The sequence below is a fragment of the Trachemys scripta genome, chromosome 5 (assembly GCF_013100865.1).
Source record: "Trachemys scripta elegans isolate TJP31775 chromosome 5, CAS_Tse_1.0, whole genome shotgun sequence".
NCBI classification, from domain to species: Eukaryota; Metazoa; Chordata; order Testudines; family Emydidae; genus Trachemys; species Trachemys scripta.
The window spans coordinates 1,037,767-1,052,499 of NC_048302.1; the positions used below are offsets into that span (position 1 = coordinate 1,037,767).

The 14,733-nt window shown below is 41.3% G+C and overlaps 1 protein-coding gene across 1 annotated transcript in view; it reads left to right on the forward strand.

Moving 5' to 3' along the window:
• Window positions 1-14,733, forward strand: part of TNKS (tankyrase) — a 291,341-nt gene that overhangs the window by 248,113 nt on the left and 28,495 nt on the right. The window contains exons 16-19 of the mRNA XM_034770778.1: window positions 2,362-2,581; window positions 2,853-2,962; window positions 9,582-9,770; window positions 13,928-14,165. Coding sequence (XP_034626669.1) covers window positions 2,362-2,581; window positions 2,853-2,962; window positions 9,582-9,770; window positions 13,928-14,165 — 757 coding nt within the window. The remainder of the gene's footprint in view (window positions 1-2,361; window positions 2,582-2,852; window positions 2,963-9,581; window positions 9,771-13,927; window positions 14,166-14,733) is intronic.

The following is a 14,733-nucleotide window of genomic DNA, read 5'->3' on the forward strand; positions in this document are numbered from 1 at the left end:
TTATCACACTGTCTGTACTCGGCTAGCTTGATTATCACTTCAAAAGTTTTTTTTCTCTTAATTAATTGGCCTCTCAGAGTTGGTAAGACAACTCCCACCTGTTTATGCTCTCTGTATGTGTGTATATATATCTCCTCATTATATGTTCCATTCTATATGCATCCGAAGAAGTGGGCTGTAGTCCACGAAAGCTTATGCTCTAATAAATTTGTTAGTCTCTAAGGTGCCACAAGTACTCCTGTTCTTCTTTTTGCGGATACAGACTAACACGGCTGTTACTCTGAAACTTGCTATGAAGGGTTTCTGCTGTTCTGACTGGCAATAATGCCTTTGTTTTGGTGTGCACTGTGCTGCGGAATTTGCACCCTCCTGAAATCTGCCTTTCTTTGTTCCACTACACTTGAATTTAAAAAAATTAAAAATAAAGCTGTTTTTTCAAATGGATTTTTGGGATGCGTGCTGTTGGCCTTATCTCGTGTGACCTTCTCTTCCATTACCTTGCTTTGAACTGCATCCTCTCCTTTGCTTCTCTGTGCTTGTAGGTGAAGAGGACTGTCTTTGTGTTCCTTAATTTTTGTCTGTTTCTCAGTAGCCATGCCAATAGCATTCTCCCTGTCTGTTTATATATGGCCCTGTCAGCATATATCTGAGCCAATGGATGTGTGTTTTGTTTGTCCTCCAGAAGGAGAAAAGTTCCACTTTGAAACCTTTCACATTAGGGATATAGAGTTGTAATTTTCAGAAGACTGCAGTAGACATTTTAAACAATGTGCCACAGAGAACACTCTCTCCAGAAGCTGCCTGGATGCATTAGCGCCAGTCTCTGCCCGCTTCTTCAATTCACATCCTTACTCTATACTCCTGTCTAATATAGACACAGCCTTGGAAGCAGCACAATGGTAAACTTTCCCCCCCAAATTGCCCAACTTAGCTAATAGCAGGGCTGCTTTGCTGGTGCTAACAACTGTTAAACTGCTCTGAACATTGCTATACAACAGTGGGTAATATGTTGGCAGTTGCCAGCACCTTGTGTATTGCAGCTCTCCCACTGTTATGACACCGCAGGAACTGCACCATTGTTAGCAATGGCGGGAAAGTTAAGGGGAGAAAGTAATGTGGGAGCTAACCTTTGGTAAAAACGTTCCCTATTGTAGATTCGCATTCTTCTCCTGAATCTCAGCTTTGCTACATTGTTGCCATTAACAATGGTGCAACTCACTAAGTTGTAGTGATGCAATACATTCCTATGGGCCATCCTGTTCTGAGTGCTCCATTGCACTGCATCAACATTCAGCACTCCTCCATCCTTTCCAGGACCAGTACACTGGGTACTTATTCTGCAAGGCCCAGAGGCAGAGGTTTGTGTGTTAGAGAGACTGTACTAAAAGCTTTTAAATGTGGATTGTAGAAATCAGCATTTTGTATTGTATACAAATATATACTTAAGTTTTGGAACAAGAAAGCCTTTATGTGGCAGTGCAGCAGCTTATAAAGCACAAAACTCAGAAGCTGCAGTAGCTCAAAACAGAATTATCAGGGTATAGGAGGAAACTTGCACAACCTACAGAGTGGATTGCCAAAGGGGTTACAGGAGCATTGTCAGATTGTACAGAAGTGCCTTTACGACACCAGTGCTTTTAGATTGTGCTAGCACTGCAACTGTGAAGAATGACCACATGCAGAATACAGCTGGGATCAGGGCCAGCTTTAGGCTGATTCCCCGCGCCTAAGAGGGCCCTGAAGAAGAACGCCTAACTTTTTAATTTGTATTCACCCAACGGTGGTCTGGGTCTTCGGCGGCACTTCGGCGGTGGGTCCTTCACTCATTCCGGGTCTTTGGCGGCATTTCGGCGGCGGGTCCTTCAGTGCCATGGAAGACCCAGAGCAAGTGAAGGACCCGCCGCCGAAGTGCCGCCGAAGACCCGGACCACCGCCGGGTATTCGAATCAGGCCCTGCACTTCCTAAAGCCAGCCCTGGCTGGGATGAGCCTTGCTCCAAGCAATTGCCTTTACAATGATGCAGTGCCAAAACTTTTGAACCATAGCAAGCTGTGTAGTGTATGGATGCAAGTGCAGTGTACGTTTAAAGCACCATAGTCCTCTAGTATAGACAAGGCTCTTCAGACCTGTAAGGTTGCTTTGTAGATTAGCAGTTTGGGTTTAGCTTTCATAATGTATATTCTGTTCAGTGGGTATCCGCTAAAGTACATGGCTGTTAATTTATGAAAATGGGTTGCCAAAATCTCACTAGCTTTGAGAGTATTTACAGTGCTATGCTGCAGAATGCAGTCCATGAACTGACATACCTAAGTATTGCACTCATGTATTTGTGGCAATAACATGTAGAGTTGTTATTTGTAGCATGGAGCAGATCCAACAAAAAAGAACAGAGATGGTAACACTCCTCTAGATCTGGTGAAAGAAGGAGACACAGATATACAGGACTTGCTGCGGGGAGACGCTGCCTTGCTAGATGCTGCCAAAAAGGGTTGTCTGGCAAGAGTGCAGAAGCTGTGTACACCAGATAATATCAATTGCAGAGACACCCAAGGAAGAAATTCAACACCATTACATCTTGCAGGTAAGCAATTTACCAGAGCTTCTAGACTCTCTTATCACAGTTATGCAACATAATCAACAAAAACCAGAGCATGTTATAAGGAACTGACATAGTAATAGTTTCACAGCGAATTGCCTTGGTTACTATGCCAGCTCGCTAGACATATTACAGGAAGAAAGTAGCTTGCAAAAGAGGTGCTATTGAACTCTAACAATCAAATAGTTTTAGCTTTCCCACCTTCCCAGTTTTTCTGTTAGCTCTACTGATGCTCTATTTTTTTTCCTTTTTGTAGCCGGCTATAATAACCTGGAAGTAGCTGAATACCTTCTAGAGCATGGTGCTGACGTTAATGCTCAAGACAAAGGAGGACTAATCCCCTTACATAATGCAGCATCTTATGGGGTAAGTATAAGCATTTATACTTGTGATTTACAGTGCTAAGCTTCTAGTAATTTTTGTTATATTTTTAGTACACAAAGTAGGGGGAAGTCTTTCAAGTGGTTGCATCTAAAGCAAAGTATTGCGACAGACTGTCTTATCTGGAACGAAGTTTGGTCTCCGTAGCCATGAGAGAATTATTGGTCCACGTCACTGCTATATCATACTCCCACAGGTCTCGGTGGCTTTCATACAAAAGCCCAACATTTGACTAGGAGGGGGATGCAGTTGGTACTACTGTATACAGGGTCACTTACAGAAATTTTGGAATACCATTGAAACAGTAGTTATTATGACAACCAAACATTTGTAGCAAGTTGGCATAATGTTTGGCACCTCTTGTTTTTAACCAAAGAAATCTCTCCAGCAGTTGTAGAAATAGGCAAAGATTCAGATGGTGATTAAGAGTTTGAGTGGGAAGGAAGAGAGAGCAGTGTCTGTGGATCAAGCACAAGTTTATTGTGGAGCAGCATTATTAGGACGAGTAGTCTGTTAGTGATCTCCCTTCCTTCCCACCCTCACAAAGCAGCATTAACATACAGAGAATCAAGCATCTTTATGTGCAATATCTGCACAGATGTAAGATGGACCTTTTCCTAAAACACTACATGCCACTTTACCTTGTGGGTGAGTTCAGAAGGAAATCTATTACAAGCAATTGCGTGAAATCCGTTCTTGACAGAATCCCAGGTAGATGAAAGACTACATACATGACACTAAGTTAATACCAGATTTGTTTGCCTCTTCCAGTTGTGTTTTCCTCTACTTCCTCCCATTATTGTAAATGCAATTTCAGCAACTAGAACACTGACAAAAATAACTGCACTGGAGATCAGAGGGGAAATGGCTTGAATGCGATAATTGAGTCCAAAATTGTTTTGACATTTATACCAAATGCAAGTTAACAAAGTGCATATATTTAATTGTGCTGTTGTGATGCTATATTTTATGCCTGTTTGTCAGTGGTTATTTCAGATACTGTACCAGATATGTTGCAGTACCTGGGTGTATGATGGGAAGGATTAACAATGGAATGCAAGTCTCTAATCTGATTCTTCCTTTTGTTAGGGATCATTTGAAGTCATTAACATTATTTGAATATTTTTTAAGTCTTATGCTGCAGGTGTATTTTCAAACTTTAGTAAACTAGCTCTTTTCCATCTTTGCAGAACAATCCCTCACAGCTCAGTACATTTTCTATGTCTTCGAGGTCAATCCTTTGCTTTTAATATATACATTTTATATAGTTAAACTACAGATTACACCGTTCTACAGCCAAAATGCTTCTGAAATAAATGTAGTCAAACTTTACTAATTCTGGGTCACTGAGAACGAAAATGATGCTTAAAATTGTTGATTGGCTCTAGTTTTCAAGATATGCTGTTGGGTCAGTATATACGACCCTTAACTTGGGAATGGTGGAGGATAAGTGAGTTATAAAGGGAAGGGATCTCAATTTAAACCAGAAATGACTAAAATACATCTTTGACTGGATCTATGAATAAATCTATGACGGGGTTTGGACAGTACTTGCTTTTTAGGCAAAACAATGAATGATGCAATCTGAAGCTGGTATTGCGTCATACATGATATGAATTGCATCATGTTATTCCTAGAAGTCATGGATGATGCAATCATAACGAAGCTTACATCACTCTGCTGAACAAATTGCCCTATATCAGCTCTAGAAAACATACAGTGTCATGCTCTCTTATTTGTCAGTGTTTGATTTTGCAAAGGGACACATTTCTGTTTAGCCAAAGTGAGCAGAGATGCCTCGTACTTGTGTGAACAGTGCAGATAACTTCTGCTATGTTTGTGGTGAAGTGACTTTTGCATCACAAAAGCGTAGTATAACCACTATGGTTAAGAAAGCCTATCACCTTTATTTTGGCTGCAAACTTGGAGATCAGGACAAGATGTGGGCCCCACACATATGCTGCAACACTTGTGCAACAAATCTTCGCCAGTGGTTGAACAGGAAAAGGAAATCTATGCCTTTTGCAGTGCCAATGATTTGGAGAGAGCCAACAGATCATACCAGCAATTGTTACTTCTGCATGGTGCCTCCAGTTGGGAAAGGTGTGTCAAAGAAGAAAAAGTGGACTGTGCATTATCCAAACATTCCATCATCTATATGCCCAGTACCCCACGAAGAAGGACTGCCGGTTCCTGATGCACCAGAATCATTCTCACTTGAGTCAGACGAGGAAGAGGAAGAGAATGAAACTTCTGGTCCTGAACCATCAATGTCACAGGACCCACGTTTTCTCCCATCCTCCTCCTCTGAACCACACCGCATAACACAAGGTGAACTGAATGACCTTGTCAGGGATTTGGAACTACCCAAGAGTAAGGCAGAGCTGTTGGGCTCCAGACTACAGCAGTGGAATCTCCTGGCAGATGATATTAGGGTTTCCATATTCCGTGACCGTCAAAAGGATCTTGTCCCATTCTTCTTCATAGAAGGTGATCTTGTAGCCTGCAACAACATCGATGGTGTGATGGCAGCCTTCAACATCGTTCACGATCCAGATGAGTGGAGACTGTTCATTGATTCATCGAAGATGAGTCTTAAAGCTGGTTTTTTTTAATGCATAATGGCAATGTTTGCCATCAATTCCAGTTGGTCATGCAGTCCATATGAAGGAAACCTATGACAACATGAAATAACTTTTGAGGTGCATAAACTATGACCAACATCAGTGGAAGCTTTGTGGCGATTTGAAGGTTGTTGCTCTCTTGCTTGGTCTGCAGACTGGATACACAAAGTACTGCTGTTTTCTGCGAATGGGATAGTCGTGCAAGAGATTCCCACTACATCAAGAAAGATTGGCCACTCCGACAGTCATTGGAGCCTGGGAGGAAAAGTGTTCAGCATCCACCACTTGTTGAATCAAGGAAGATTTTGTTACCACCCTTACACATCAAGCTGGGTCTGATGAAGAACTTTGTTAAGGCCATTGACAAAACACAAGCAGCTTGCCAAATACCTCCGTGGAAAATTTCCAAGATTAAGTTAAGCTAAGATAAAGGAAGGTGTCTTTGTTGGTCCTCAGATTCGTGAACTTCTTCGAGATGATGCATTTGACCATGCACTGCGTGGCAAGGAAAAGACGGCATGGAAAGCCTTCCAGTTAGTGGCAATAAATTTTCTCGGAAACAACAAGGCAGACAACTACAGGTTGTTGGTGGAAAACCTCCTCAAGGCATACAAAAGCCTTGGTTGCCACATGTCACTAAAGATAAATTTTTTGCACTCTCATCTAGATTTTTTTCCACCGAACTGCGGAGCAGTGAGCGATGAGCACGGCGAGCGATTTCACTAGGACATTGCAACAACGGAGAAACGCTATCAGGGAAAATGGAGCCCATCAATGCTTGCAGACTATTGCTGGACAGTGACAAGAGATGCTCCATTTAATGAATACAAGAGACAAGCCAAGAAGCACCGAGTAGACACTGAATAGGACTAAACTATGTACATAATAGTTTTTTGCCTTTTGTTTCATAATACATTTTATTTATATAACCCTTTTGCTGATTTTTAAAGTGTTACATAAACAGGACAGGTGAAATATTATCATGTAAAGCAACCATAAACACATGAAAAGACCTAGGTTTGCATTTTATGATTAAAACTCTACTATCTACACAATATACATAGACATAAAATGTAAAAACTTAAATATCTTAGAAACAGTAGCCAATCAGTTGTTTTAATTGTCATATTTGAATTCAGCACATCAAAATACATAATAAATAGCACATTTTATCTCTGAAGTAGACGACTTCTCAAACATTGTAGACCAGTGTTATTTATCACATTTGTTAGCCTTGCGTTTCATTTACTGTGTTTTGTCACAGCTGTATAGGATAGTTCTTTTAAATTCTTAAGAACTGAGCAGTACTTAATCCTTGCTGTTTATTGCTCCCTCAGACATTTTGTGAGCAAATTTAACAAGTTTGGTTTTCCCAATTGCTAAACAGTAAATCTTACATAAAGAAGGCAGAAGGAAAAAAGGATATCAGAGACAGACATGGTTTTTTATATGCCTTTGACATCTCTTACCTCTGCCATTTACAGATGTCCACAGTCTCTGATTTAGTGTTGTATTAGAAAACTTGGTTTTAGAAGTGGGATACAAGGGAGAAAAGTGCCGGCCTATCACAGTTACCACAATCATTTTCAGTCAGTATAAAATATTTATCTAGCCAAAAAGGTCTGATAATCATGGAAGGAGACCTGGGAACTACTATCTCCATGTTTTTCAGAGAGTGGAAGTGAGTGGCAATATGCTTTGTCAAAAGTCTAATGACCTTGAAGTAAAATGAACAAATATTGGGAGAGAGGGTCTTAGAGTGCATTGAACTGACCATGGATTCCAAATGGATTCCAAATGAAAATAAATGTTGTGATTTCTGTCTTATTCTTAATGCAGAGGACTATACGTTTACCCTTAGCTAACACCCATAATTTCAGCATCAAATGTTTTAATCTGCTGAAAGAGAAATTGGAGGGTATTTGGAATAGAAAATGGCCAATAATTGTTTCACACTAATAATCACTTTAAGAAATCATAATTCCAATCTAATTCAGTGTCACCTTTTCTGTGAGGTTAATGAGAGTTGTGTTTAATGTTTTCATCAGCTTTAAAAAAAAAATTATATGTTCTCCTTATTGTATATTACCCATCAGCACCTCTTAATCTCAGTGATATGGCATAGATTAGCTGTGAAGGGAGGAATACTTTTGTTGTTGCTCCTGAATTTTTATCTAATATATTCAACGTTTTGTAATTCCTTCGTTAAAAATGCGTTTTCCTTTAGTTCCCCCATCTTAATGTTGGATATACCCTGCTTATTTACCATATAATTAGGTAGTGTCTTTTATACCATGTGGCAGAAAAATATGGGAAATACCAATTGCTCTGAAAGTTCAGAAGGGGAGAAGTGAGATTAGCAATCTTTTAAAACAATATTTCTTTAGCGATAAAGTCAAGCCTTTTTGCGAGAGGTTGGTAGCTACTTTAAAAAAAACTGTAGGGAAAGATGAAATCTGTCAGTGTCATGAATCTTTGGGTTTGGGTCTGTGCTGACTATTTCAAACAAGTTTTCATACTTCAATCTGCTATTTTTTTCGCTGAGCGTACTGCTTTTGCCTTTATGCAATGATAAACCAGTTAGTAAAAACACTCATAGGAAGGTGATACAGGGAGTAATTTTTCCCTATAATTTGTTTCCTTTTCTTCTTTTTTAATTTGGATGATGATTTTAAATGGTTTGTAGTTGTAAGGGTGGGTACAAAAACAGATTACATATCTGTTAAAATGCCCCATCCGTAGCCTATGGAAATAAATGTAGCTGAGGGAAACTACCAGCATAAGTTTTGTTAAAAGTATGTTTTGTAGCTCATTGTACCAAATAATGAAATAAATGCTCAAGGGCCAGGTTTTCAAAAGGGTTTATTACCCAGCAGCTGCAACTGAATCTGAACACTTATTTAGGTGCCCAAATGGGAGCACTTCTTTAAATGTGGCCCAAGTCACTAAGATGCAATAACTGACACTATATAAACCACAATAGTTAGAACACAGAAAATAATATTGATATTCTGTAGATCTTTAACCGTTTGTTTTCTAACATTGGGTGTAAGTCAATGAACTGCTAAGCAGAACAAAAACAGCGTATGAAACGTGTTCCTTTATCCCGGTTTATACATATTTAAAATCTACATCAGGCCATATTAGCTACAGCAATCTGAAGAAAGATGGTACTTGTTCTGCTTGTCAGTATCTGGAATGTTCTTCCTGCTCCCAGGGACTTCATAGTGGTATCTGAGCTCCAGAAATAAAAAGAACAGTTCAGGAGTAAACACATTAACTTTCCTCAGCAAAGTCCCAGTCCTATAAACACTTACACACTGGACGTCACACACAGTAAAGCACATTTGTAAATATGTGCAGGATCAGGGTCTGAAAGTATAAAGAATTCTTCTTAGAATAAGATAATACAAATCTAAAACTCCACATAATCTTCTCTTTCTGTAGCATCAAGCAAAGAAAATCACCTAATCTCATTATTCTGGAGCTGAACTGCTTAATAGCTTATATACAGTATAACTAAACCACATGATTAAATGCAATCCAAAACAACTCGCACGACTGATTCCCTGGAGAGAATTGGGAAGTTGGGGTTTCCTTAGCACTTTCATATTTAGAGAAATGTAGTTTATTCAGCTAACAAAATATGGCCTTGTGCTGCCTTACACAGCTTTGAAATTGCAAAGCTGAGCTCAGGAAGAGGAAAGAATGTCCATCATTGTTCATATGCCCATAGCTGATGGGAACGATTTTCAGTCTGACTGGAGGGAAAGTTGTTGTGACATAGGCAGGTGAGTGGTGGAGGTCGGAGTAAACAAAGGGAGGGGGAATGAAGAGGATCTCTGAATATCCATATTATCTCTACATAAAAGAAATGGAGATGTGGCTTAACAATATCGCATTGTATGGCTTCTACATTGCTGTACCCTGTAGCAGCTACTGTATACTTTAATGATAAAAGTATTGTGGGTTTTTTTCAGCATGTGGATATAGCAGCGCTCTTGATTAAATACAGCACATGTGTAAATGCAACGGATAAATGGGCATTCACACCGTTGCATGAAGCAGCACAAAAAGGAAGAACACAGCTATGTGCTCTGCTACTAGCTCATGGAGCAGATCCAACCATGAAGAACCAAGAGGGTCAAACACCTTTAGATCTGGCAACGGTACGTTCATATTGCAAAGCATCAGAAACTGTTATAAAGAATTGGCTTTATGTATTAAATGACACTCAGTGCTTCCACTGTGCCAGTGGTCCTCAGCCTTCTCCAGTCTGGGATTTGGGAAGGGTAGGGTGGCCAGGACTTCTTGACGTCCATGCACAACCCCTCTCTTGGCGGCAAGCCGATGCACAACACATAGGATGAGATTCTGGTATCTCTTAGTTAAGGTTTAAAGTACCAGTTTCATTCCCAGCACTTTAATTTTACCCTAACTGAACCTATCCACCTGAAATGTTACAGATGTGAGCTTTAGCCAGCACACACTACATTACCTGAATCCTTTCAGAGAAATAGATGAGACTTTGAGGAAGTATGAGTGTTCCAAAAAAGGTATTCTCAGTTCTTAAATAATTTTCTCCCAATAATTCTCAACCAATTTTATGGTACAACGTAACTCCAGAACAATGTGGCTAGAATGACCCAGAACCTCCAAACTTGTTGTTAGCTGTAGGTCTTCTTGAATACGTGTCTTTGACTTGGGTTTTGTTAGTGGCAGGATTAGTTAAAAATAGTTTCCACATATCTTATAGGGCACACAGAGTTTATAAATTCCAGGTGACTCCATTACTGATGGTTGCTATGTGGGGAGAACTGTATAATAGACTAGTTTGAAATAGAGGGGGGAGGGAGTAGGAGAGTTTGAGCCACAGTCAGGGGTGAGGAGGCTGGTCTGGGGAGGAAAACAGACTCATGGAGTAGTCTAGACACCATTCCCCAAATAAATCCACTTTACGTGTTCCCCCTGCACCTCCACACATGTTCCTGTCCGGTAATCCTGGAAAAAATCATGGAGCAGGTCCTCAAGGAATCAATTCTGAAGCACTTAGAAGAGAGAAAAGTGATCAGGAACAGTCAGCATGGATTCACCAATGGCAAGTCATGCCTGACTAACCTAATTGCCTTCTATGATGAGAACTGGCTCTGTGGATGAGGGGAAAGCAGTGGATGTGTTATTCCTTGACTTTAGCAAAGCTTTTGATATGGTCTCCCACAGTATTCCTGCCGGCAAGTTAAAGTAGTATGGGCTGGATGAAGCTGGCTAGATCATCGGTCTCAACGGATAGTGATCAATGGCTCCATGTATAGTTGGCAGCCGGTTTCAAGCGGAGTGCCCCAAGGGTCGGTCCTGGGGCCGGTTTTGTTCAATATCTTCATTAATGATCCGGAGGATGGCGTGGACTGCACACTCAGCAAGTTTGCAGATGACACTAAACTGAGAGGAGTGGTAGATACGCTGGAGGGTAGGGATAGGATACAGAGGGACCTAGACAAATTAGAGGATTGGGCCAAAAGAAACCTGATTAGGTTCAACAAGGACAAGTGCAGAGTCCTGCACTTAGGACGGGAGAATCCCATGCACTGTTACAGACTAGGGACTGAATGGCTAGGCAGCAGTTCTGCAGAAAAGGACCTAGAGGTTATAGTGGACGAGAAACTGGGTATGAGTCAACAGTGTGCCCTTGTTGCCAAAAAGGCTAGTGGCATTTTGGCTGTATAAGTAGGGGCGTTGCCAGCAGATCGAGGGACGTGATCGTTCCCCTCTATTTGGCATTGGTGAGGCCTCATCTGGAGTACTGTGTCCAGTTTTGGGCCCCACACTACAAGAAGGTTGTGGAAAAATTGGAGAGTCCAGCGGAGGACAACAAAAATGATTAGGGGGCTGGAGCACATGAGGAGGGGCTGAGGGAACTGGGATTGTTTAGTCTGCAGAAGAGAAGAATGATGGGGGATTTGATAGCTGCTTTCAACTACCTGAAAGGGGGTTCCAAAGAGGATGGATCTAGACTGTTCTCAGTGGTAGCAGATGACAGAACAAGGAGTAATGGTCTCAAGATGCAGTGGGGGAGGTTTCAGTTGGATATTAGGAAAAACTTTTTCACTACGAGGGTGGTGAAGCACTGGCATGGGTTACCTAGGGAAGTGGTGGAATCTCCTATCTTAGAGGTTTTTAAGGCCCGGCTTGACAAAGCCCTGGCTGGTATGATTTAGTTGGGGATTGGTCCTGCTTTGAGCAGGGGGTTGGACTAGATGACCTCCTGAGGTCCCTTCCAACCCTGATATTCTGTGATTCTGTGAACAGTGACTCTGAAAAGGACTTTAGGGATCATTGTGGAAGCCAGCAGACCATCAGTTCCCATTGCAATCTTATGGCTAAGAGGGCTAATGCAGTGCTTGGATTTATAAACAGGAGAGCATCAAGTCAGAGTAGGGAGGTGCTCTTACCTTTGTACACAGCAATAGTGAGACTATTACTGGATATTGTGTCCAATGTTACTGTCCACATTTTTAAAAAAATGTTGAAAAATTGGAGAGCGTTCAGAAAAGATCTACAAGAAGAAGTTGAGGTCTGGACAGCCTGACTTACAGTGAGAGACTTAACTGAACTTCTTAAGTTTCTCCAAGAAAAGGTCAAGAGGTGAGTTGACCATGCTCTTCAAATATCCACATGGGGAAGAGATTTCTGATAGTAGAGGTCTCCCCAGTTTAGCAGACAAGGGCATAATGACATCCAGTGGCTGCAAGCTGAAGCTAGACAAATTCAGACAATAAAGAAGGTGCACGCTTTTTGTAAAAGTGTGAGGTAAATTAACTTTTGGAACAGCTTACCAAAGGAAATGGTAGATTCCTCATCTTTCGAAGTCTTTACAGTCAAGATTGGACATCTTCCTATGGGCTTATCTAAAAGAACATTTAGTTTGCAGCAAGTTCCCCAGTGTGCTCTAATCTCTTCCTGTTTCAAACCAGGAACTTTTAGTGCACAGCAGCAGGGTCCACGCACACTTAATGCACAGCAAGTTCGTGCAGGATAGACTTACACTTCAGCTTGCTGCAAACTGTGGCTATGTCTACACTTGGAGCTACTGGTGTGATTCCCAGCTCATGCAGACACATTCACACTAACTCATATTCAGCTAACAATTTAAAAATAGTAGTGTAGCCACAGTTGTGCAGCAGCGGTGAGCAATGACAAGGGCTAGCCATCTCAAGTACGTACCTGTGGGGTCTCAGCAGGTTTGTACTTGGGACTGCTAGTGTGTGCTAGCCTGCTGTGCACTGAGTGTCTGTGTGGACCCTGTTGCTGTGTACTAAAAATTTTGTAGGGTGCTTTGATTTATGCTGCTTTGAAATGGGAGTATATTAAAGCACACTAGTGAACTTTTAGTGCGCGGCCACAGGCTCCATGTGGACAATTGCTGCAAACTAAGGCTATGTCTACACTACAGCCTATGTTTGGGGGTGGAGGGATAGCTCAGTGGTTTGAGCATTGGCCTGCTAAACCCAGGGTTGTGAGTTCAGTCCTTGAGGGGGCCACTTGGGGATCTGGGGCAAAATCAGTACTTGGTCTTGCTAGTGAAGGCAGGGGGCTGGACTCGATGACCTTTCAAGGTCCCTTCCAGTTCTAGGAGATGGGATATCTCCATTAATTAAATTATTATGGTGCTCAGGGGTGTGAATAAAGCACCCCGCTGAGCGACATAAGTTACACCAACAACTGCCAGCATGGGCAGCGCTATGTTGGCGTGATACACTCTACAGCCGACAACTACCGCCGCTCATGGGGGCTGGCGTAGTTAAGCTGTCTGGAGAGCTCTCTCCCGTCGGTTTAGAGCGGCTACATGAGAGAGCTTACAGCAGCGCCACTGCAAGCTCTCTAATGTTTAGACAAATCCTAAAATAGGTGCTCTAGCTCAACCAGCGATTACAGGATCGAAGAAGGAATTACATGGTGAAATTGTCTGATCTGCTATGCAGGTCTGATGAAATTATTCTAATGGTCTTTTCCGGCCTTAACATCTATAAAATCACCCTGCCGCGAGGAAAAAAATTAATTAACTCTCTAATATATAATAGAAAATAGACCTGGTCTTAAAAAGTTCTGTTAAGTGCGTGCAATTTTTGTATTTTTCTTAGATTTAATCCTGTAATAGTTTTTCTTCAAAATGAATTACCTATGTTATGAGATTGTTGGGAGTTTTATTTAGATGGGGGCCAGGGATAAGGTTATCCACTGAATGTATTTTTTTCCTTCCTTTGTAAATGAATAGATGGTGATTTTAATGACAATAAGGCCCTATGTGAATGTTCTTTCTGTCTTTCAGGCTGATGATATCAGAGCTTTGCTGATAGATGCAATGCCTCCAGAAGCCTTGCCTACCTGTTTTAAACCTCAGGCAACTGTAGTTAGTGCCTCTCTAATCTCACCAGCATCTACTCCCTCCTGTCTCTCTGCTGCCAGCAGCATAGATAACCTTACAGGGCCTCTGGCAGAACTTGCAGTGGGAGGAGCATCAAATGCTGGGGATGGAGCAGCAGGAACAGAAAGAAAAGAAGGAGAAGGTAATTTTTCCGCTGGGTAAGACTCCGTTGCTTTCTATACAATAAGAAGGTGCTTAGCATTGCATTCTGCCTTACTTGATTCTGAAGATGTTGAATATAAAAATACTCCCATCTCAAAGGAAATGTGAATTGCTCTATTTCTCCTGTTTTCTGCCTCTGCTCTTTGGGTGACTGTTCCTCTTAGTTATCGTTTTGTTCATGATTAGCTCAGAATCCAAAGGCAAGGGTCACTGACTAAATGCACAGATTTCCGCTGTTGCTGCTGGACAAAAATTCTAATGGGTATCATTTTGATTTGGGGAAACATGATGGGTGAGATTGGTGGGAGGGGGTTGTTAAAGTTTTAATCCTTTGATTAATATTTGAAATACATGCTGTCTATCAGCATCTGAAAGATTGTATAACAAAAATGCACCTGTCTTCATCTGTAGTCCTGTGTAACTTGCCGTCCAGTTTTACTGAAATCAGATGTTGCTGTTTTAAGTGGTGGTTTTTCATGTGCGTTTAACATTCAGATTTACTGAACTTTTGTATGAGGTAGGTTATAACCTATAATTATTTCTCTGAG